At 60.8% G+C, this 21,525-nt stretch overlaps 1 protein-coding gene, 1 long non-coding RNA gene and 2 other non-coding genes across 14 annotated transcripts; 1 reads left to right on the plus strand and 3 right to left on the minus strand.

Moving 5' to 3' along the window:
- The first annotated feature begins 4,369 nt into the window (after positions 1 to 4,369).
- DIPK1B (divergent protein kinase domain 1B) lies at positions 4,370 to 16,605 on the plus strand. Of its 11 annotated transcripts, none has more exons than XM_063714539.1 (7): positions 4,441 to 4,526; positions 4,847 to 6,232; positions 9,414 to 9,548; positions 13,688 to 13,795; positions 13,892 to 14,068; positions 14,438 to 14,548; positions 14,730 to 16,605. In XM_063714539.1, exons 2-7 carry the CDS (start codon positions 6,161 to 6,163, stop codon positions 15,540 to 15,542), a joined length of 1,416 nt encoding a protein of 471 aa, XP_063570609.1. In that variant the 5' UTR covers positions 4,441 to 4,526; positions 4,847 to 6,160; the 3' UTR covers positions 15,543 to 16,605. The 11 variants fall into 11 exon arrangements, with proteins under 11 accessions (XP_024108184.1, XP_063570610.1, XP_063570609.1 ...); XM_063714543.1 differs by lacking the exon at positions 4,847 to 6,232 and adding an exon at positions 8,108 to 8,206 and having other exon boundaries at positions 4,512 to 4,526; XM_063714540.1 differs by lacking the exon at positions 4,847 to 6,232 and having other exon boundaries at positions 4,395 to 4,526.
- Positions 16,363 to 20,052, minus strand: LOC100936436 (uncharacterized). The gene is made up of 4 exons (XR_655808.4): positions 19,707 to 20,052; positions 18,852 to 18,892; positions 18,120 to 18,204; positions 16,363 to 16,900 (listed from the first exon to the last, which is right to left on the minus strand). It is a non-coding gene; the product is annotated as an uncharacterized LOC100936436 (long non-coding RNA).
- On the minus strand, positions 17,904 to 18,039 carry LOC112135040 (small nucleolar RNA SNORA43). Its single transcript, XR_002916355.1, has one exon. It is a non-coding gene; the product is annotated as a small nucleolar RNA SNORA43 (small nucleolar RNA).
- Positions 18,552 to 18,683, minus strand: LOC112135041 (small nucleolar RNA SNORA17). The gene has a single exon (XR_002916356.2). It is a non-coding gene; the product is annotated as a small nucleolar RNA SNORA17 (small nucleolar RNA).
- Positions 20,053 to 21,525: the final 1,473 nt, after the last annotated feature.

The raw sequence follows: 21,525 nt of genomic DNA on the forward strand, positions 1-21,525 counted from the left end.
AAAGGCCGGGCGTGGTGGCTCACGCCTGTAATCCCAGCACTTTGGGAGGCCGAGGTGGGCGGATCACGAGGTCAGGAGATCAAGACCATCTTGGCTAACACAGTGAAACCCTGTCTCTACTAAAAATACAAAAAATTAGCTGGGTGCAGTGGCGGGCGCCTGTAGTCCCAGCTACTCGGGAGGCTGAGGCAGGAGAATGGCGTGAACTCGGGAGGCGGAGCTTGCAGTGAGCTGAGATCGCACCATTGCACTCCAACCTGGGCAACAGAGCAAGACTCCGTCTCAAAAAAAAAAAAGGTCTGGGTGTGAGTAGGGGGTGATGGGAAGAGATGCAGTTATAGCAGTTGGAATGGGACATGCCAGTTTTGCAGCAGGGCAGGGAGAGCAATGGGCCCCCTGCCTGGGGAGGAAACTCCCAGGCCTCAGGAGGAATGGGAAGGAAAGAGAGGGTACGAAGGTCCTCCACTTTCAGAATTGTCCCCAGAGCCTGCCCCGACGGTGTGTGAGCCTGTGTCTCTGCGTCTGTGTCTGTGCAGCGGACCTTTCGTTTACCTGTCGTTTGCCCTGGCCAGGGTTTGAGCTCAGGGCCTCAGGCACGAAGGGCCCTGGAAACAGCAAGGCACGGCCCAGTTCCTGCCCCTCACACCTGAGATACCGGTCAGCACCTCCCGGGTCCTCTGCCCCATTCATGTTCCAGGCAGGTGGATGCCACCCATTAGTGGTGTAGAAACAAGGGCCCCAAAACGAGAACTAGACCCACTCAAACTGAACTGGAACCCGGCCAGGGCCCATTCCATACACACTTGATGGGCCAGTGTCCCCAGACAGTGTGCAGGTTCTGGGCCGGGCGCTGCAGATGCACAGGAGACCGTGCTCCCTAGCCCCTGCCTGGAGGGAGCACCCCATCCCGCGGGCCCTGCTGGGAAATGCCTTTTTGGAAGATCTCGGGCACAGGGTCACCCAGGGCCGGCTATGCGCTCACCAGGCACTCCTCCCAGGGCGGGCCATCTCCCTCCTGGCAGCCTGGGAGTGGCACTGAGGCTGCGCTCATCCTTCTCATGGCCCACACCTTCCCCAGATCCTGACTCACGGATCACTCTCTCCTACGCCCCTCCCCCAGGAAGCCCTCCTCGGGAGACCCTCCAGAACTTTCTTGGCCGTGGTCTTGGCCTGGCTCACACTGACGGAAGGTGTGAGCTCCTGCACCCTCCAGCTGAGCTCCCTGCAGGCCGGACTGACCACCACTGCCCTGCGCCCACTCCCCCTGGCCCTGGGACAGCCCTCCTGCAGGAGGAGGACAGGCCACACAGGGAAGTACATGCTCTCCCAGCTGCAGACATGGCAAGGCCTCCCTCCAGGCCGGGAGAAGCCTGTGTGTTGGCCTCTTGGTGCTTGTGCTCTGTGTCCCATCCTCTCGTACTGCTCTTCCCTTTCTTGGGCTCCAGGACCCTCGCTGGGAGACAGACAGTGCTTGGATCGAGGGAGAGAGGACAGGTCACTCGGGGACATGGCAGTCCCTCTTCCCAGCCTGGGCTACAGCTACCTTGGGGGTCACTGAGACTGGGAGGGTCTACCTGCTACTTTCTCCCACTGGCCCCTCTCCCCTTCCTCATGTTGCCTCCAGCCCTGTCCATCCAGGTCTCTGGCCTAGGCCACTGCCACACCCCCAGGCCCACCCCTCCTTTCTATACCTGGCATAGAACCCTGACCCCATTGCCCCCTGGCCTTGTCCCTCTCTGTTTAACTCCCTGCCACGCAATTCTGTGGGGAGGGGCTCATTCTTTCAACAGATGATACCAGAAGGATTGGATGTACATGTGCAAAAAATGCTAACAAAACCCCCAAGCCCCAAACTGAAAACCCTCCGATCCACACCCTGCACAATACACAAAAGTTAACTGGAATTGGGTCGTTGACTTAAATATGAAGCCGAATACTATACAACTTCTAGAAGAAAGCACAGAAAACCTTCGTGACCTTCAGTTAGGCAAAAATTTCTTAGAGATGACACACTCAGAGCACGATCCGGGCTGGTTGCAGTGGCTCACTCACGCCCAGAATCCCAGTGCTTTGGGAAGCCAACGTCGGAGGATCGCTTGAGCCCAAAAGTTCAAGACCAGCCTGGGCAACATGGCAAAACCCCATCTCTACAAAACACTAAAAAATTAGCCTGGTGTGGCCAGGCGCGGTGGCTCATGCCTGTAATGCCAGCACTTTGGGAGGCCAAGCCAGGCGGATCATGAGGTCAGGAGTGATCCTGGCCAACACAGTGAAACCATGTCTCTACTAAAAATACAAAAATTATCTGGGCATGGTGGCAAGTGCCTGTAATCCCAGCTACTCGGGAGGCAGAGGCAGGAGAATCACTTGAACCAGGGAGTCAGAGGTTGCAGTGAGCCGAGATCGCACCACAGCACTCCAGCTTGGCGACAGAGCAAGACTCTGTCTCAAAAAAAAAAAAAAAAAAAAAAAAAATAGGCTGGTGTGGTGGTGGCACACACCTGTAGTCCCAGCTACTTAGGAGGCTGAGGCAGGAGGATCGCTTGACCCAGGAGCTGGAAGCTTCAGTGAACCATGATTGGGCCACTGGACTCCCACCTGGGTGACAGAGTGAGAACTCGTCTCAAAACAAATAAGCAAAAGCACAATCTATAAAAGAAAAAAATAGTTAAATTGGCCCTTATCAAAATCAACAACTTCTCCTTGAAAGATACGGTTGGCCAGGCGCGGTGGCTCACACCTGTAATCCCAGCACTTTGGGAGGCCGAGGCGGGCGGATCACCCTGAGGTTAGGGGTTCGAGATCAGCCTTGCCAACATTGCAAAACCCTGTCTCTACTAAAAATACAAAAATTAGCCGGGCATGGTGGCTTGCACCTGTAGTTCCAGCTACTTGGGAGGCTGAGGCAGGAGAATCTCTTGAAGCTGGGTGGCGGAGGTTGCAGTGAGCTGAGATCGCGCCACTGAACTCCAGCCTGGGCTACAAGAGTGACACTCCATCAAAAAAAAAAAGAAAAGAAAAGAAATAAACTGTTAAGAGAATGAAAAGAAAGCCACGGACTGGGAGAAAAATCCTTGCAAATCACATGTGTAATAATGAGCAGATATCCAGAAGATATAAAGAAGTCTCAGGCCAGGCATGGTGACTCACGCCTGTAATCCCAGCACTTTAGGAGGCTGAGGCAGGTGGATCACTTGAGGCCAGGAGTTTGAGACCACTCCCGCCTGGGCAACATAGCAAGACTCCCTCTCAAAAAAAAAAAAAAAAAAAGTCTTGGCTGGGCACCGGGTGACTCATGCCTGTAACCCCAGCACTTTGGGAGGCCAAGGCGGGATGATCCCTTGAGCCCAGGAGTTCGAGACCAGCCTGGGCAAAACAGCGAGACCCAGTCTCATTCTAGATATTAAAAATTAAAACCAAAATGTAAAGAAGTCTCAAAACTTAATAATAAGGAAACAACGTGATTTTTATTAATGGTCAAAAACTTGAATGGACTTCGGAGAAGATACACAGGTGGTAACTGAGCACGCAGAAAGTGTGTTAAACACGCGAACCACAGCCCCAGCGAGACGCCACCACCAGGGAAATGGCTAAAATTTAAAAACCTGCGGATAGCAAGAGCCGCCCGGGATGCGGAGCAGCTGGAAGCGCCGGCGGCCGCGGGGAGGGAGCGAGTCTTGGCAGCTGCTGGCTGCGCCCCACATCCCTCACTGTCCAACTCAGCCCCCCCAGGTGTTTACCCAAGTGCAATGAAAGCTTCTGTTCACACGGAACCTGCCTGTGGAGGCGGCAGCGGCTCATCCCCGAGCATCCCACGCGGAGGCGAAGGGAGTGTCCTCGCGGCGAGTGGCCAAGGCGTGGGGTCTCAGCCAGGAGGGAAGGATCGGACCCTGGGGCGGGCTGCAGGCTCGGCCAGCCCAGGGCTCCGCGCGACTGACCCCATCCTGAGGACCCAGGGGAAGGACCAGCCCTGGCTCTGCGGCCTCGAACCGGGGGCGCGCGTGGGGAGCCCTGAACCCCGCAGCCTGCGCAGCGCACGGGGCCTCTCTCCAGCGTGGGAAGAGCTCTCGAGACGCCCAGGAGCCCGACAGGCGCGCCCCCGGCCCCGGCTCCGGCTCCCGGCCCATCCCGCGCGCCCCCGGCCCCTCCCGCAGCCCCGTTGCATGAGGGGCGGGGTCTGCGGGTGGGCGGGGCCTCGGTGCCCGCCCCCTCCTCAGCCGAGCCGGGGTCGAGGGCGGGCCGCGCGCCAAGCCCCGCCCCCGCGCGCCTCCGCCGCGACCCTCCCCCGCGCGCCCCGCCGCGCCGCCGTCGGCCGTCAGAAAGGCGCGCGCCCTCGCCTTTAACGCGGGCCCGGGGGCGCGCGGCCCGCATGGCGAGGGAGCGGCGGCCGCTGCGGGCCGGGCCGGGCCGGGGCTGAGGCCGAGCGAGCCGCGGGGCCCGCGCAGTCCCGGCCGGAGCCCACCATGCGGCGGCTGCGGCGCCTGGCGCACCTGGTGCTCTTCTGCCCCTTCTCCAAGGGCCTGCAGGTAAGCGCGGTGCGCGCCCGCCGCCCCCGGCCGCCTCTGCTTGGGGAGGCCGAGCTCCAGCCCCGGAGTGGGCGGAGTGCGGAGCGGGACCCCGGGTTCGGACACGAGGGGTTCATGAGCCCAGGGTGGGCAGCGGGGAGGGGGCGAGTGGCTCGGGAAGGACGGGACGCTGGGGGAGGGGCGGTGGCGGCGACAGGAAGGTCGGGGCGCGGGGATGCTGCGGCCTGGAGGCCCTCGCCCCGACCTGCAGGCGGTCCCTGCCCCCCAGGCCCAGAAACCACACAAAAGTCCTTTCCTCTTTTCTCCACTTAAAAAATAAGGTGTGTTGTTCTGCGGTAGAAAACTTGGGACACACAGAAACGCCCTGGCAAGGACATGACCTCCCCGCCCCCTGCCCCTTCATCCTATCAGCCAGCCATAGCGCGGGGATCCTGCCCTGACCCCGGGATGACCTTGAACAAGTCACCGTCCCCCCCAGGGGCCTGGCCGGGTCCGCAGGGGAGGCCCAGGCTGCCTTGGGTTCCAGCTGCCAGGAGCCCTTTCACCTTCTGCTTTGGGGAGATGCAGGCCAGGCCCATCAGGCTTCAATCATCCGGGGCCCGGCCTCTGATGGGATGCCCTCCCCGACTCTCCAGGACCCCAGCCATCTGCCAGAGGAGCCAGTCCTGGTCAGATTTGCCTGTATCTCCCTGGCCCCCGCAGGGTGGTCCTGGGTCAGCAGGAGGAACCCTGCCTGGGTCCTGCCTGAGCTCAGGGCCTGGCTAGCCTCAGCTCCCCTTCTGGGAAGAGTGTATGGAACCCAGCAACTCACAGATTGCAGCAAGACCCTCTGTGCCTACCTGGGGCTTCAGGTTGTGGTGGTCCCGGCTCAGCCTTGGGGCAGGGTGAGAGCTAAGGGGTCTGAGGACCACCCCGGTCACTGGGAGGTGGGGTGCACAGTGGTCCCCTCCCCCAAGGAAAGGCCTCGACCAGCAGCTGCAGAAGAGATGCTGATGCTTGGAGCTCCGCCCAGGAATGGCAGCAGAGGAGTGTTGGCTGTTCCCAGGGTGGCTGGCTCGGGGCCAGAGCCCTGGTGGGAGCCCAGCCTGCCCCTCTAGTGGTGAGGGCCTCAGTTTCCTGGCCTTGTGAACTGCTTTTCTGGGTTAGTGCTGTGGGGCTCCCGGCCCATGGTCTGAGCCTGCTGGGCTGAGGACCACTGTGCTGTTCCCATCCCCTGGGTGACCCTCCAAGTGGCTACACCGGGAGCTGGTCCCCACCTGCCCCTGCAAAGCCCCAGCCCACGTCCTGGATGGTGGGGCCACCTCCACACTCAAGCTTTGCCCGTCCATCTGTGCCAGGCCCGGGAGCCAGGGTGGGCCAGGGAGCACTGTGGGAGCCTTGCAGAGCAGCTGCTTGGGACCCCAGGACCCACAGCGGGGTCAGGGATGGCAGCTGGGGAAGATCAAGACCTAGGGGAGAGCTGGGCGAGGTGACTCCTGCCTGTAATGCCAGGACCTTGGGAGCCTTGGTGGGAGGGTCACTTGAAGCTGGGAGTTCGAGGCTGCAGTGAGCTGTGACTGGACCACTGCACTCCAGCCTGGGCAACACAGCAAGACCCTGTCTCAAAAGAACAACAGCAACGAAAGAGCTGGGGGATGAACCAGAGCTGGCCAGGCGGAAATAGGCCCTGGCCCAAGCCCAGTTGGGGCTCTGGGGAGCAGAACTGGGTAAGTCCCTAGCTTGGCATCACTGTCCCCAGCTGGGGTCAGCCCTAGGCCCAAGGCCAGCTGCAACCTCCCTCCTCCTGGCTGTCCTCCGAGGCCCCGCCCATGCTGGGCCTCCCTGCGTGGCCCTGCCTCCGGCACGTTCACCCCAGATGGAGCCGTCCGACCTTATCCTGCCAGAACAACACCCACCGCCCATTGTTTCTCTGCTTTCCTGTTTTTCATCTTGAGCAAGTCTGCCGGAAACAGATTCAGTGCCCAGGACAAGTGGTCTGAGGGGACGGAGACCAACCTGGGCCTGGAGGGCTCCCCCCACCGGAGCCACGTCCTCTGCTCCAGGACCCCCAGGACCCCACTGCTACTGGAGCTCTGGGCCCTTCCCCAGCTGCTGGGGGTCCTCCCTCTGTAGCCCTGCCTGGGGCGGCCATCAGTGAGTGGATGCCGGGGAAGCAGGAGACCAGGGCCCACCCATCCTGAAAGAACCAGAAAAAACGACTTCAGCTGCCTGGGCTGTGCCTTGTCCTCGTTGAGGAGCTGGTGGCCCCATTTTAGGGAGGAGTCCCCTGCTCACGGCCTAAGCTGGGCTGCAGCCCACGACCTCTGATGGGGGCTCTGACTTGGGCACGTGGGGGTGTGGCCAGGCGCTGCCAGGAGGAGGATGTGACCAGTGGGCAGCCTCTCCCTGGCCGCAGGTGGTCAGGAGGCCACAGGGAGTGCTTGGAGCCAGCAGTGGGGCCTCTCTGAGGGGAAGCTGGCCCCCAAGCCTGGGCCCTTCACCCTTCAGCTGCAGGTCAGGGATGTCTGAGCCCCTGCGTAGGGCAAGTCCGCTCTGCTGGCCAGTGCCTGAGAGGCCTGAAATTTGCTAGGGGGCTGGGGAGAGGGAAGGTGGCATGCAGCTGTCCCTGGCTGTCGCCCTTGGAAGCCCAGCTTGGAGGCCTGCACTCTAGAGCCCATGCCTGAGCCTCCTCATGCTGGTAGGAAAACCAAGGCAGAGGGACTGAGGATGGCAGAGTGACCTGGAGCCCTCCCTAAAAGCTGGCTCCCAGACATCTGGGTCAGAGCTTTAGGCAGGGGCCAGCGGCTGCGTGCTTACTTTTTTTTTTGAGATGGAGTCTCACTCTGTCGCCCAGGCTGGAGTGCAATGGTGCCATCTCAGCTCACCACAACCTCTGCCTCCCGGGTTCAAGCGATTCTCCTGCCTCAGCTTGCCAAGTAACTGGGATTACAGGCGTGTGCCACCATGCCTGGCTAATTTTGTATTTTTAGTAGAGATGGCGTTTCTCCATGTTGGTCAGGCTGGTCTCCAACTCCCGACCTCAGGTGATCCGCCTGCCTCAGCCTCCCAAAGTGCTGGGATTACAGGCGTGAGCCGCCGCACCTGGTCTTAATTTTTAACTGTGGTAAAATACATATAGCATAAAATGTATCATCTTAACCCTGCTTAAGTGCACAGTTTAGTGGTCACCTCCCGCTGTCTGCAGAGCTCTCCAGCTTCCCAAACTGAAGCTCTGTCTGCATCAAACGCACACTCCCAGTCCCTTCCCAGCCCCCGGCTCCCTCGACTGTCCTCCCTGTCTCTATGATTTTGGTGACTCTGGGGACCTCGTGTAAGTGGGTCCTGCAGGATTTGTGCTTTGGTGACGGGCTCATTTCACTGAGCCTCTTGTCCTGGGGTTCCTCCCTTCTGGGTGAACATCAGAATCTCCTTCCTTCTCAGGGCGCAGTCACTCCGCAGTGTGATAGGATAGACGCAGCTGCTCTTCCATCCCCCAGCTGTGAACTCAAGGACTGCCCATCGCTGGGCTGTTGTGAACATTGGTGTCTGAGTCTGTGTCTTTTTTTTTTTTTTCTGAGATAGGGTCTCGCTTTGTCACCCAGGCTGGAGTGTAGTTTGCGGTCACAGCTCACTGCAGCTTCAACCTCCCGGGTTCAATCAGTCCTCCAGCCTCAGCCTCCCAAGTAGCTGGGACTACAGAAGTGAGTCACCATGTCCAGCTAATTTTGTATTTTTAGTAGAGATGGGGTTTTGCCATGTTGCCCGGGCTGGTCTCGAACTCCTGAGCTCAAGCAAGCCACCCACCTCAGCCTCCCAAAGAGCTGGGATTACAAGGTGAGCCACCGCACCCAGCTAATTTTTGTATTTTTGTAGAGGCGGGGTTTCACTATGTTGCCCAGGATGGTCTCAAACTCCTGGGCTCAAGCAATCTGCCTGCCTCAGCCTCCCAGAGTGCTGGGTTTACAGGGTGAGCCACCGTGCCCGGCCCGCCTGCATCTCTTAAAGGCTTCCAGGATGTGGCTGCGTTGGGCTCCTGGGGCCCCGTTCTCCAAACCTGGTTCTCCTTGCGGACCTGGTCCGGCCGGAACTTCCCACCAATCTGCGTTACAGTGGGAAAAACAGGGGCAGTGTCTCTCGCGGTGGGCGCGCTCACCTGGCCTTGTGCGGAGGTGACGATGTGATGAAATGAGGTCAGCATAGGAAGGGTTTGTAAAAGTATCTTCATTCGGCCGGGCACAGTGGCTCACACCTGTAATCCCAGCACTTTGGGAGGCCAAGGCAGGTAGATCACCTGAGGTCAGGAGTTCAAGACCAGCCTAGCCAACATGGTGAAACCCCATCTCTACTAAAAATACAAAAATTAGCTGGTCGTGGTGGTGCATGCCTGTGGTCCCAGTTACTGGGGAGGCTGAGGCAGGAGAATCGCTTGAACCCAGGAGGCAGAGGTTGCAGTGAGCCGAGATCGCACCACTGCACTGCAGCCTGGGCTACAGAGTGAGACTCCCTCTTAAAAAAAAAAAAAAAAAAAATCTTCATTCAGCAGAGGAAAGAATCAGCCACCCTGTAGTCCCCTGATTTTGACATTTATTTGTACCTGCCCATAACTGAAAAGTCTGGGCAGCGCCTGCCCCCACCTCCGGCCCCTGCAGCCCCTGGTATGTGACCCTAGAGAGGCAGAGGCAGGAGCGGGGTGTCGCTGAGCTGGGGGTGATTCTGAGAGGCAGAGCCAGGAGTGGGGTGTCGCTGAGCTGGGGGTGATTCTAGAAGACGGGGGCGCCAGCGGGCCAAGGGGATGGCACGGGAAGGCTGGGGTGGATCCGGAGGCCCTTCCCGTGGGAAGTGGGGTTGAGAGCACCCTGAGCCTGGGTGCCCCGAGGGCACCTCCTCACGCAGCCCCTTCCCCCACAGGGTCGGCTCCCAGGCCTCAGGGTCCGCTGCATCTTCCTGGCCTGGCTGGGTGTCTTTGCGGGCAGCTGGCTGGTGTACGTGCACTACTCGTCCTACTCGGAGCGCTGTCGTGGCCATGTCTGCCAGGTGGTCATTGTAAGTGTTGCTTGTGCGGGCTGGGGACTGGGCCGTGCCCCCTGCTGCCCAAGACGCTGGGGCATCAGGCCCTGGAGACACCTTCCTCCCCAGACCCAGGGCCCACGAGGCACGTGGGTTTCTAGGTGGAATCTGCAAAGCTGCCTCAGGCTGGGTGTGGAGGACGGGGGTCCAGGGGAGGACGGGGGAGATGTACGAGGCTGCCTCAGGCTGGATGTGGAGGATGGGGGTCCAGAGGAGGATGGGGGAGACGTGGGGGCGGCTGTAGGGGCCCAGGAGAGAGGGAGAGGCTTGAGGCTGGGGGCTGGGGGCAGACGGCAGGGCAGACTCCAGAAATCTTTGGGAGGGATGATGTTTAGCAGGAAGCCTGGGGTGGGCAGCTGGCCTCACTGGTCCAGGATAGAGACCCCCGTGTGGTGTCCTCACTGGCCGGGATAGAGCCCCCCACATGATATCCTCCGTGGCCTGGGAATGGAGACCCCCATGTGCTGGCCTCACTGGTCCGGGATGGAGGCCCCCACAGGATATCCTCTGTGGCCCGGGATGGAGACTCCCATGTGCTGGCCTTAGTGGCCTTGCTAGCTCCCCTGGGACCAGGGGTCCCCCGAGGCAGGTGGCAGGGCAAGGTCCTCCACAGCCTCCACCTCAGGGAGACAGGGCTAAGTCCCCTGGCGTATGTGAGCATGTGTGTGTCTGGGAGCAAAAGTGTCCACATGAGTGCACACCAAGGTGACCCCTGTCCCTCCCCACACCCTGTGACTAGCTCAGAGGGGAGGTCATCCCAGCTCTGTCTTCCTGGCAGACCCTAGACTCGCCCAGAACTGGGCGGGTCCCCCACTGAATTTTGACCCCAGGCTGCCCGATGACCAGGGTTCCGATGCCTCCACTCCCCTTGGGGTCAGGCCTGGGCATAGAAGGATCTGGCCTGTAGCAGTGGCCACCGTGGGTTGTCATGGGGGATTGGGTGCAGGGAGACCCCAGGTTCAGTATGTCCTCCGTCAGATGGGGAGGGCGCCTCTCCTGGCAACTGGGTGGTGGATGAAGCTACCCGGGTGGGCGTGGGCAGGCCTGTGCCCCACAGAGCCATGTCTGACGGGGGCCACATGTGGAAAGGCCCAGAGGTGGCAGTGGAGGAGTGGGGTGTGGGGTCCGGAGCTAGGAGAGCTTCTGTGCTCAGGACTTGTTTGGAGCCCATGCCAGCCCAGGGGAGACCTCTGGGCCTCTGGCACCAGGCCTTGCTCACCCTTGAAGTCCAGGGGGCCTCTAAGCCCAGCAGGGCGGGAGGGTGGCACATTGGGCTCGCCCTGGGGCCATGGATGGGGAGGGCTGTGCCCCGAGCAGCCGCACCCCTGGAGCTCCTAGAAGGACCGACGAGGTGGAGGGGCTGGACCTCCGGGCTGGGGTGTTGTGGGTCGGGGCGGGTGGGAGTGAGCAGAGGATTCACATGGCCAGGCGGGTTCTGAGCTCCTACTGGGTGCCGGACCACAAAGGCCGCTGCGGAGCAGGAGGAGGTGCCCCCGCAAACGAGAGGAAGCTGCAGCGTCAGTTTCCCAGGGTGCCCTGGCCCTTTGCCCAGCGGGGGTTTCCCTGGCTGCTCAGAGCCTTCCCAGAGGTCAGGCCAAGCCCAGCTCTCCTGAAGCCACCCCAGGGGCCATGGAGACGTCCCCTCCTTCCCAGAGGAGGTTCCCTGCCCCGCCTCGTGGGGGCATTGGACGCCTCAGAGAGGTGCAGAGGCTGGCCCAGTTCACACAGCAAGGCAGCAGCAGTGCAGGGCCAGTCCCAGGTTCCACCAGGTCCCTCGCGAGGCCAAGAACTGGACCGTGAGTCCCCACTGAGCCCTGCTGCGGACGGGGAACAGGCTGGGTGGTGAGGGGACCGATGTGCGGTGGGGGCCCTGATGAGGCCAAGCACACGCCCGCCTCAGCCTCTGAGGAAGCCTCTCCCCACCCTGCTAGGTGCTGGGAGGCGCCCAGGACCATGGGGGTAGCTCCATCTCCCCACTCCTGGGGGACCCCGGAGCCCCAGCCCCAGCCCCAGCCTGGCAGAGAGCAGTGTCACCCACAGGCTCCTTCCCCAGCACCACTGTGTGCCAGGAGCAGGGCAGCCTCCTGCGGGTCTGGGGCTCCGGGTGCAGGGGGCTGGTCTGGGGTTCCGGGTTCAGGGGCTGGGTGGTCTGGGGTTCTGGGTGCAGGGGGCTGGTCTGGGGTTCCGGGTGCAGGGGGCTGGTCTGGGGTTCCGGGTGCAGGGGGCTGGTCTGGGGTTCCGGGTGCAGGGGGCTGGTCTGGGGCTCCGGGTGCAGGGAGCTGGCTGGTCGGGGGCCCCGGGTGCAGGGGGCTGGTCTGCGGACGGGAGTGGATTCCAGTGGCAAAGGGCCTGCCTGCAAGGTGGAGGGTTGGACAAGTGTGCGGTTTTCCTTCATTTTCCTTTTCTGTCTTGATGAAGAGCCGGCGTTTTCTTGCTGCCGGAACAGAGGCTGCCTTCATGACTCACGTGGCGGGGTCCTCGGCCTTCAGTTGGCCCATCTCACTCTGGTCCCCATCCTTGGTGTGTGGGGGGCGGGGATCCTCCCTCCTCCCCACCCCTGGAGGGCGGGGTGTTCCGCAGCTCCCCTCCCCAGCTCCCTCCAAGCCTGCTCGGCCAGGCTCCATGGCAACTGAGGCTGTAGATCCAGGAATTCTCCCCCCACCCCTAGAGGGGCGGGCCAGCTCCATTGCTCCGTCACCTCCTGCGGGGCGCTGGGATTGAGGGGCTGCCAGGCTCCTGGAGCTGGGGTGGGGGCTGAGGAGGGGCGGCAGCCAGCCCCAGGCCTGATGTAATTACCGCTAACAATGTCTCCCTGGGGGTCTGGCTAAGGAGGGGGCCTGTGGGACCGGGAAGGACAGGCCCGGAGTCATTGTGGAGCCCCAGGGGTCCATTTTCTAAGCCTTGACAAACAGCTCTGACAACGGAGCGCTTGAGCCTGGGCACTGGCCTCGAAGGGCCTGGAGAGGAGGTAGAGGCTGGGGCTCCATTGCCCGCTCCACCCCAGGGGTACCCTTGAGACTGTCAGCTCTGGCGGTGAGCCCTGTCCTGGCTGCACTTGAGGCAAACAGTGAGGCCGCGGCCTGTGCTCCTGCCTCAGCCTGGGGAAGGCTGGGCCAGGCTGAAGATGGAGGCCAAGTCCTTGGGACAGGAGGAGACCCACGCCTGGGAGAGGTGGAAAGCCACCCAGAAGCTGCCATGCAGATGTGGCTCTGGGCATCAGGATCTGTCGTGAGAACCCCCATGAGTGCCCAGTGCAGAATGGCTGGCAGCTCGCCCTGACGGGGAGCAGAGGAGCTGGACGCGGTGCCCTTCACGGGATGACACCCAGCTGTTTGACCTGTGACCGGGGGGTTGCTTCTCTGACAGAGGCCCTGTGGCTCTTGTCTGACTCCTGTCCAGGTTCTGCCAGCCTGACCATCCATCACTGGGCACCAAGAGCCCACCCTTTTGTTCTTCCTGGCATCCCGGGGAAAGCCCTGCCTGGGCGGGGCAGCTCCTGGCCCTTCAGATGGAAGACGCAGTCCAGTCAGCACCACCATGGGAAACAAGTTCAGGGATGTCTCACTTACTGATCCGGGCAGGGAGGGCGCCGTGAGTCAGGGGGGCCGTCCTCCCTCCTGGCGTCACCCGAGGCAGGAATGAAGAGTCAGGCAGAGAGAGCGCGTGTGGCAGCTGGTGGTGTAGATATTAGGGACTAGGGTGAATTCTAGTTCACCGGCCAATGCCTGGCTGGTCCAGTGAGCTGGGTCGGCTGGGCGGGAGAGCTGCCTCCAGGTCCCTGCCTCTGGCCCTGGCCCGGGGTTGATACTGGGTGTGGTGTGTGTCTCATGTCCAGGCAGTGGCCTTTGCTGTGCCGTCCTGTTACAGGAGCCAGGATGGTGGGGACGGGACCGGACCGGAGGGTTGGCGGGGCTGCCCCTGCAGCCAACAGCCCCATTCTGCAGCCACCAGTGGCATGACCCAGGGCCCCGGCACTGCCTGTGTGAGGGGCTGGCAGCTTTTCAACTACAGCAAGTGGAGGCCCCTGCCAGCAGGACTTCGGGCCTGTGGGGAGGGGCTCAGTGGGGCAGGGGCGTGTCTGCCCCGCCCGGCACGCCCTGCACCTGTCTCCTCAGTGTGACCAGTACCGCAAGGGGATCATCTCGGGCTCCGTCTGCCAGGACCTGTGTGAGCTGCATATGGTGGAGTGGAGGACCTGCCTTTCGGTGGCCGCGGGCCAACAGGTATAGCCACTGGCAGGGCGGGTGGGCCTGGGGCTGATACTGCCCATGCAGTGGGAGGGGGACGTCTGCACGGAGGACCTCTATGGCCCTGTCCAGGTGTACAGCGGGCTCTGGCGGGACAAGGATGTAACCATCAAGTGTGGCATTGAGGAGACCCTGGACTCCAAGGCCCGGTCGGATGTGGCCCCCCGGCGGGAGCTGGTACTGTTTGACAAGCCCACCCGGGGCACCTCCATCAAGGAATTCCGGGAGATGACCCTCAGCTTCCTCAAGGTCAGGCAGCTCTCCTGGGGGGCAGGGCAGGAGTCCACACCACAGTCATGTGCCCAGCGGGCGGCCCTGGCACCAACATGCCCAGCGCAAAGGCACAGATGGGCCCAAGTGGACCCTGGGCAGACCTCCCATCTCCCCCAGCCCCTGGGCATGAGCCCTGCCAGGGAAGGAGCCTCTCCAGGGCTGGGGGCAAGGGTTGGGGGCTCCGGTGGGCTGGCAGCTGAGGTCGAGAGGAGGCTCCTGCAGTGAAGGGCCGTGGGTCCAGCAGGGCAGGTGCCCCGAATGGAGACCAGGGCTTGTGGAGAGGGGCCGCTTCCCAGGGCTTCAGCCAGTGCATGCCCTCCGCCCTGTGCCGATTCTCATCCTCAGGGAAGCTCTGAGGCTTCTCTGCCCAGGTGCCCACCCCCGAGCTCTCCAGGTGCACCCAAGGCTGCCAGGAGGCAGGAGGTCTGTCTGGCAGCAGCAACACAGGCCAGCAGAGTGAGTGGACACGTTGCTGGCTGCCTCCTCCACCCGTGTAGCTGTGGGCTGGGACCCCTAACCTGGCAGATGTGCTGGTCTGGCCGGCAGACCACCCCGCCAGGAGGACCAGGTCAAGGCCAGCTTGTGCTCCCAGACATCAAATCAACGGGCTTTTCCTTTCTTTGGTCCCAAACACCAGGCGAACCTGGGAGACCTGCCTTCCCTGCCGGCGCTGGTTGGCCAGGTCCTGCTCATGGCTGACTTCAACAAGGACAACCGTGTGTCCTTGGCGGAAGCCAAGTCCGTGTGGGCCCTGCTGCAGCGTAACGAGTTCCTGCTGCTGCTGTCCCTGCAGGAGAAGGAGCACGCCTCCAGACTGCTGGGCTACTGCGGGGACCTCTACCTCACCGAGGGCGTGCCGCATGGCGCCTGGCACGCGGCCGCCCTTCCACCCCTGTTGCGCCCACTGCTGCCGCCTGCCCTGCAGGGTGCTCTCCAGCAGTGGCTGGGGCCCGCGTGGCCTTGGCGGGCCAAGATTGCCATCGGCCTGCTGGAGTTCGTGGAGGAGCTCTTCCACGGCTCTTATGGGACTTTCTACATGTGTGAGACCACACTGGCCAACGTGGGCTACACAGCCACCTACGACTTCAAGATGGCCGACCTGCAGCAGGTGGCACCCGAGGCCACCGTGCGCCGCTTCCTGCAGGGCCGCCGCTGCGAACACAGCGCCGACTGCACCTATGGGCGCGACTGCAGGGCCCCATGTGACAGGCTGATGAGGCAGTGCAAGGGCGACCTCATCCAGCCCAACCTGGCCAAGGTGTGCGCGCTGCTACGGGGCTACCTGCTGCCTGGCGCGCCCGCCGACCTCCGCGAGGAGCTGGGCACACAGCTGCGCACCTGCACCACGCTGAGTGGGCTGGCCAGCCAGGTAGAGGCCCATCACTCGCTGGTGCTCAGCCACCTCAAGACTCTGCTCTGGAAGAAGATCTCCAACACCAAGTACTCTTGATGCGGCAGCGAGGGGCCTGGCCACCCTTCCTGGAGCTGGCCAGGTGCCAAGGTCCAGCCCTTCCTCAAGGAATCCTGTCAGAAGATGTGAAATGCAACTCTGTTGCAAAATCACTCCCCTATGGTCAGGGCTCTGGATTCCAACACCACAGACATGAGACCCCAGCTCAGAGCAAAGGCGGACGTGGACATCCCGGCAGGAGGGCCCTCCAAGGGGGTTTGTTACTCTGAAGAATGTAATGTCAATAAACAGCTTTTATGTAATGCCCAGGGCTGAGGACTCTGAGCCCCCATCGATGCTGCGCCTGGGACCCTTCGTCCTGCTGTGGATCCACCCAGCCCAGGCACTCAGGCTGGGGTTGAGCCCCTGAATCCTGGGGAGGCAGCCCTCAGGTGTTAGTCCAAGGTGAGGTCTATTCCAGAGCCCCTGCCTGCCCTTCAACCCACACACACCTCTGAAGCCACCAGGGCAGTTCCCCTAACACAGCAGCTTCTGAAACGGTCAATGACCAGTACCCCCCCAAACCTGGGCTGTGGCACAACAGACCAAGAAAAAGGTGTTCTAGTAAGAAAACAGATATATGCGGTATTTTAAAAACTGATTTTACGAAATCCAGCCGTAAGATGTAGAACTCATTCCCTAGGAAACAGCCCAGGAATGGCCACCTTCTCCAGCCCCGTACGCTCTCCCCAGTAGCCCAGGGCACCCAGCAACCGTCCCCTAGGAGAACAGGCAAGGACCCTGGTGGGATGATCCCACCACAGCAACACCTTTCTTCAGGGCGGGCTCTGCTCCGCAATGTATGAGTCAAGACAATCCATTCCATTCAAGACCAATTTATTCTCAAATTTTGCCAACACAGAAATACTATCCTTAAAGAAATGTGCATTTAAATCTTTTAATTCACTTCATCCTGTATTTTAAAATAAATGTTTTCCATATAGATTTTCCCCCTGCGGGGGGGGGGGGGGGGGGATTCGGGATCTTAGGTTCCAGACAGTTCAAAAACAGCCAAGCGGTTCTTTTTTTTCCACCAGAATACCACAATGGCAGAACTTAAGAATCGGGATATGAAAATGGAGGGGTGGTCCTGGCAGTGGCCCCTGGCCGGCGGAAATACACAGCACTACCCAGGCAGGGGCAGCGGGTGTCCCCATGCCAGCCTGCCCATCCCTGTAATGACAGCAGAGCAGGAGCTGCAGCTGTGGCCCTGGGGGCAGGTGGGCTTCTGGAAAGCTGGGCTCAGGCTGCAAACACCCTGAGTGCCAGTGGTCCCAGAGGGGGTGAGGCCTGTATCTGTACCTTTATTCCAGCCAGCCTTCTGGCACAGGGCTGGGCCCACATCTTGGCCTCTGCGTCTGAAAAATAAACAAGGACAGTGATGCAGACCAGGGTTCTTTAACCCAGATCCACCAAATGACCCTCAGGGAACCCAATTTATGAAATCCCGAAACTGTACTTTTTTTTTTTTTTTTTTTTTTTTTGAGACAGTCCCACTGTGTTGCCCAGGGTGGAGTGCAGTGGCATGATCTCGGCTCACTGCAACCTCTGCCTCCCGGGTTTAAGCGATTCTCCTGCCTCAGCCTCCCAAGTAGCTGAGATTACAGGCATGCACCACCATGCCCAGTTAATTTTTGTATTTTTAGTAGAGAGGAGGTTTCACCATGTTGGCCAGGCTGGTCTCGAACTCTTGACCTCAGGTGATACACCTCTGTGCCTCCCTCCCAAAGTGCTGGGATTATAGGCATGAGCCACCGCACCCGGCCTCCAGAAACTGTATTTTAAAGTTATCTTTCTTGATACTATCTCTTAGCAGAAGTCTGACACTGGCACTGCTGACATTTAGGGCCACATCACTCTTCACTGTAGGGCGTCCCAGGCACTGCAGGATGTGCAGCTGTGTCTTTGGCCTCTGTACCCTCATTCCTACCCATTCTGGGGAAAGGATTCCTGTTTCCAAAGTGACCCAGACACGTCTCTGGGCAAGGCAGCTCCTGACCCCTACCCAGGGCCCTGCCTTTGTGCACAGGAATTGCACCCTGCCACCCCCGCCCCCGCCCAACTGGGATTAATAATGCTGGACAGGAATAGCCTGTTTGTCCCAGCTCAACTGTTCTTAGTCAAACTTGCCCAAGGCCTCCCAGACAGACCTACAGAATCATTTCCTGAACAAGGCCTGGGAGTGAGACGCACAGTCCTGGTAACCCAAGTGCCCGGAGCTTCAGATACACACACAGCTCATTTATACATATCTACACCTCAGGGTTCCCAGCAATGTTGCTGCCCCTCCCTCATGGGGCAAACCAGGTTAGGTGGTTTCCAGAAGCGAAAACCCAAACGCTGCCTGGCTTTGGTTTCAAGTAATGTCAGGCCATAAACCATTCTCAATGCCCACTGGTTCCCGAGCACTGAGTGTAGAAATCGCCACTTTCTCTTTGCCCCGAGGCCACAGGCACAGCAGAGCAACTGTCTGTGGTGCCGACAGGTCCAGGACAGCATCTGCAGGGCAGCCGCTCACACCTACCTGGCAGCCAGAGCAGGCAGGGAGGGAGGGCAAGCCTCTGCCTCACCTCTTACCTGGATCAGGGCTGGTGCTGGTCGGCCTGGTCACTCTGGCCAGTGCTCACACTGGAAGTCCATCACAGGCGAAGTCACCTCCTTCCTGTGTTAAATAACAAGAATGCTTGGCAAAGAATCAAGAACACAAGTGGCTGCCGTTACTGCTATTAACTGAGACACCAGCAAACCCTTCCCCAGTCCCGTCCTGCGTGATCCTGACACGGTGTACGGCATGACCCAGCGCACACCAGACCTGACCGATCCTCACAGGTTCTTAAAACTCACTCATGAAGGCTGCTCCTGATGAAGGCACCCTCTACCTTCCCACTGTCCCTTCAGACCCCTAGAGGCCAGCCTAGCCCAGCGCGAGGGTTAGAAAGCCCACTCACAAGGCCCGCCCTCTCTCCCAGATACCAGCGAAGGAAAACAGATGCCTGTCCAAAAAACAGGAGTGTCAGACTATCAAACATTCAAACGTTCACAGGGCAGAACGCTGAGCGTAGACATAGCCTCTCTAATCTCTGCCACCTAATGACACAGATGTGACACAGCAGCCACAGCTGCAACGCCTCTAGGGGCAGTGTCCTGTTGAAGATGAAACAATCCGTTTTTATTCCCCTGGAGAGAGAGCTTCTAGCCACAATATGAACACAAGACCGACTGGTCCCTCCAGTCACTTAAGATGTTGCACAGCAGGGCTTAGTTACACTGGAGGATTGACCCTGTTCCAGCTCCAATGCACCAACTTACCCAACACCCCACGCACGTGTCGTTTCCAGTGAGCAGACGTCCTAGAGAAAAAAGAAACCCCAATTTTGTATAAATCTTGCAAACACCACAGAGGAGCATCACATAAACACTGCATTTTTTGGGAGACCGAGGTGGGCGGATCACCTGAAGTCAGGAGTTCAAAACCAGCCTGGCCACCATGGTGAAACCCGTCTCTCTAAAAAAAAAAAAAAAAAAAAGTTAGCTGGCCTAGTGGCGGCGCCTGTAATCCCAGCTACTCGGGAGGCTGAAGCAGGAAAATCGCTTGAACCCAGGAGGCAAAGGTGGTAGTGAGCTGAGATCGCGCCATTGCACTCCAGCCTGGGCGACTGAGTGAGACTCTGTCTCGATAAAAAAAAAAAAAAAAAAAAAAAAAAAGACCGCGTTTTGCTGCATCTGGTCTCCAGGAAGGCGGACCAAAGAAGGTCCCTACCACCAAAAAGCTGTCACAAGGACCATTCTAGAAAAATCCGACCCATGTTACTCTCTCCCCTTACTCTATGATTAATTTGCGGGAGGGGAAGTTGGAGTTACAACACAGTGGCCACGGAACGCGGGCTGCTGATCCCCTGCAGGTATCAAGGGACCAAGACCACGAGGCGGAATGCCCACCAGACAACCGAGCAGTCCTCCTCCCGCCAGAACAGCCTCCCGCTGAGCAGCGACAGTGGCAAGGAAACCACCTGACGCGTGGACACAGCGTTAAGAAATCAATTTTTCAAAGATGCCGACAAACATCTTCCCACAGCCTCAGCGACTCAGGGATGCAGCAGCAGGAACGGAAGGGTCGTGGGTAAACGGGGTGCTTTTCTCTAAGATCCGAATTCGCGCACTCACCTCGCACCAGGCTTCCCGAAGCTTCCTGGCTGGAAACCGCGCAGGGCCGGCAGCGCCCTCTCCACCAAGGAACACAACAGCGGCGCCTCCTCCGGGGCCCCCATCCCGCGGCTCACGCGGCCAGGACGCCCCAGGTCAGAGCCTGCCCCCACCCCGCACCCGGAGGCCAGCAGCCCAGTCCCCTAGGCCGCGCAGCGCCAGGGAGACCGAGGCTGCAGGGCGGGGCCCGGGGAGGCGCTCGAGAACTGGCCGAGAACAGAATGGCAGCTGCCCACCCACCACGGCAGCCGCCGGCGCGCGCAGAGGACGAGAGGGGACGCGCCGCGCCTTTTATAGCGCGTACGGCGGCCCGCAAGAGTCAATCCGCCCCGCCCGAGCAGCGCCCCCCAGCGGTCGCCGGCCGTGCCGCTCCCCGCGCCCGCACGTGGGCGCTGCTCAGTGGCTGGCGGGCGGGCGCGTGGGTTCGCCACGCAGAGCAGCGGCAGCGCTGTGACCCGTGTCCTGCACCGCGACCGCCCCACGGGGCCAGCAGCCGGGGCCGCGCCGTCTCCGACCCGCCGGGTGCCGGGCACGCCACGGTCACGCGCGGCTCCCCGTTTTCGCGGAGGATTCCCAGGCCGGCTCAGGAGGACGCTCCACGAGTCCGTGGGTCCCGGTGGTCCCAGCCATTGGGGCGGCTCCCGTGACTGTCGAGCAGCGCCGCCCGGGGCAGCATGGGGCTCCCGCCACGCGCCCTGTCCCTTCCCCACCAGGGGCTCTGCCGGTGTCGGCCATGGGCGCGGGTACACACCAGGCGCCTAATGAGTGCTGAAGCGGGCGAGGGTCCCGGCAGGCGGGGTGACCCCGGCCAGGCCTGACTAGCGCCCTGTCTGCGCTGTGTCCTGGGACCTCGGTCACCGCGCAGGGCGGGACACCCAGGCCTCGCGGCCAAGCGACTCGCCGCGGTCGCCGGGTGCGAACGGTGGGTGGAGCCGGGACTCGGACCAGGACGCGAGCTCCAGAGCAGGGGATGACAGGCCTGAGCCGCAGGGGCCGGGAGGAAGGCCGCGCTGCTGTCCTGGGGCTGGGCAGCCTCCGCATTGCACAGCGCAGACCGCTCTAGCCTTAAGCCTGGAGGGGACACCAGGAGATGAGGCTGCTCGCTCAGCCTGCTCTCTGCAGCCACAGGCAAAGGCCAGGAAGGCCGGGGTGCGGGAGCTGGCTCCAGCTCAGGTGCTCGCTTAGAGGGGGCAGGAGCTGGTGATAAATTCAACTCAAATTTTCATTGCCTTTGCAAAGCCAGAAAACACCCCAGGGCTCCTAAGAAAAGCCCCAGCCCAGGACCCCAGGACACCTTGCAACTGGGCTGCAACTGCGTGGTCTGAGGCTCCTCCCTGTGTGGTCCCACCAGCAGGCTGGGTTGTAGCTCTGGTGTTGGGGCTGCAGCTGGCACCAGAGCAGGCTCCACCTCCAGAGATGGTGCAGGCTCTGTCCTAGCACAGACATGGTTGTTGGAGACAAGCTGGCTCTGCCCCAGGGACTGATGTTCTGGAGCTGCCTCTAGCTGTGTTGCTGTTGCTAGTCTTTGCCCTGGGAAAAGTGTCAAAGCTGGTCCTAGCTCTGGATATGGTGCTAGAGCTGGTTCTTGATTGGATTTTGCTCTAGAGCTGGCAGGAACTCTGGCTCTCATTCTGAAGCTGGTGCAGGAGCTGGTGCAGGTCTGAGATGGCTGTAGCTCTGGAGCTGCCTCTAATTCTGGTTCTGGTTGTGGAATCAGCCATCGCTTTATATCTGGTGCCAGCTCTGGCTCTGGAGGTGATGCTGCGGCTGACCCTTCCTC

The sequence above is a fragment of the Pongo abelii genome, chromosome 13, assembly GCF_028885655.2.
Source record: "Pongo abelii isolate AG06213 chromosome 13, NHGRI_mPonAbe1-v2.0_pri, whole genome shotgun sequence".
NCBI classification, from domain to species: Eukaryota; Metazoa; Chordata; class Mammalia; order Primates; family Hominidae; genus Pongo; species Pongo abelii.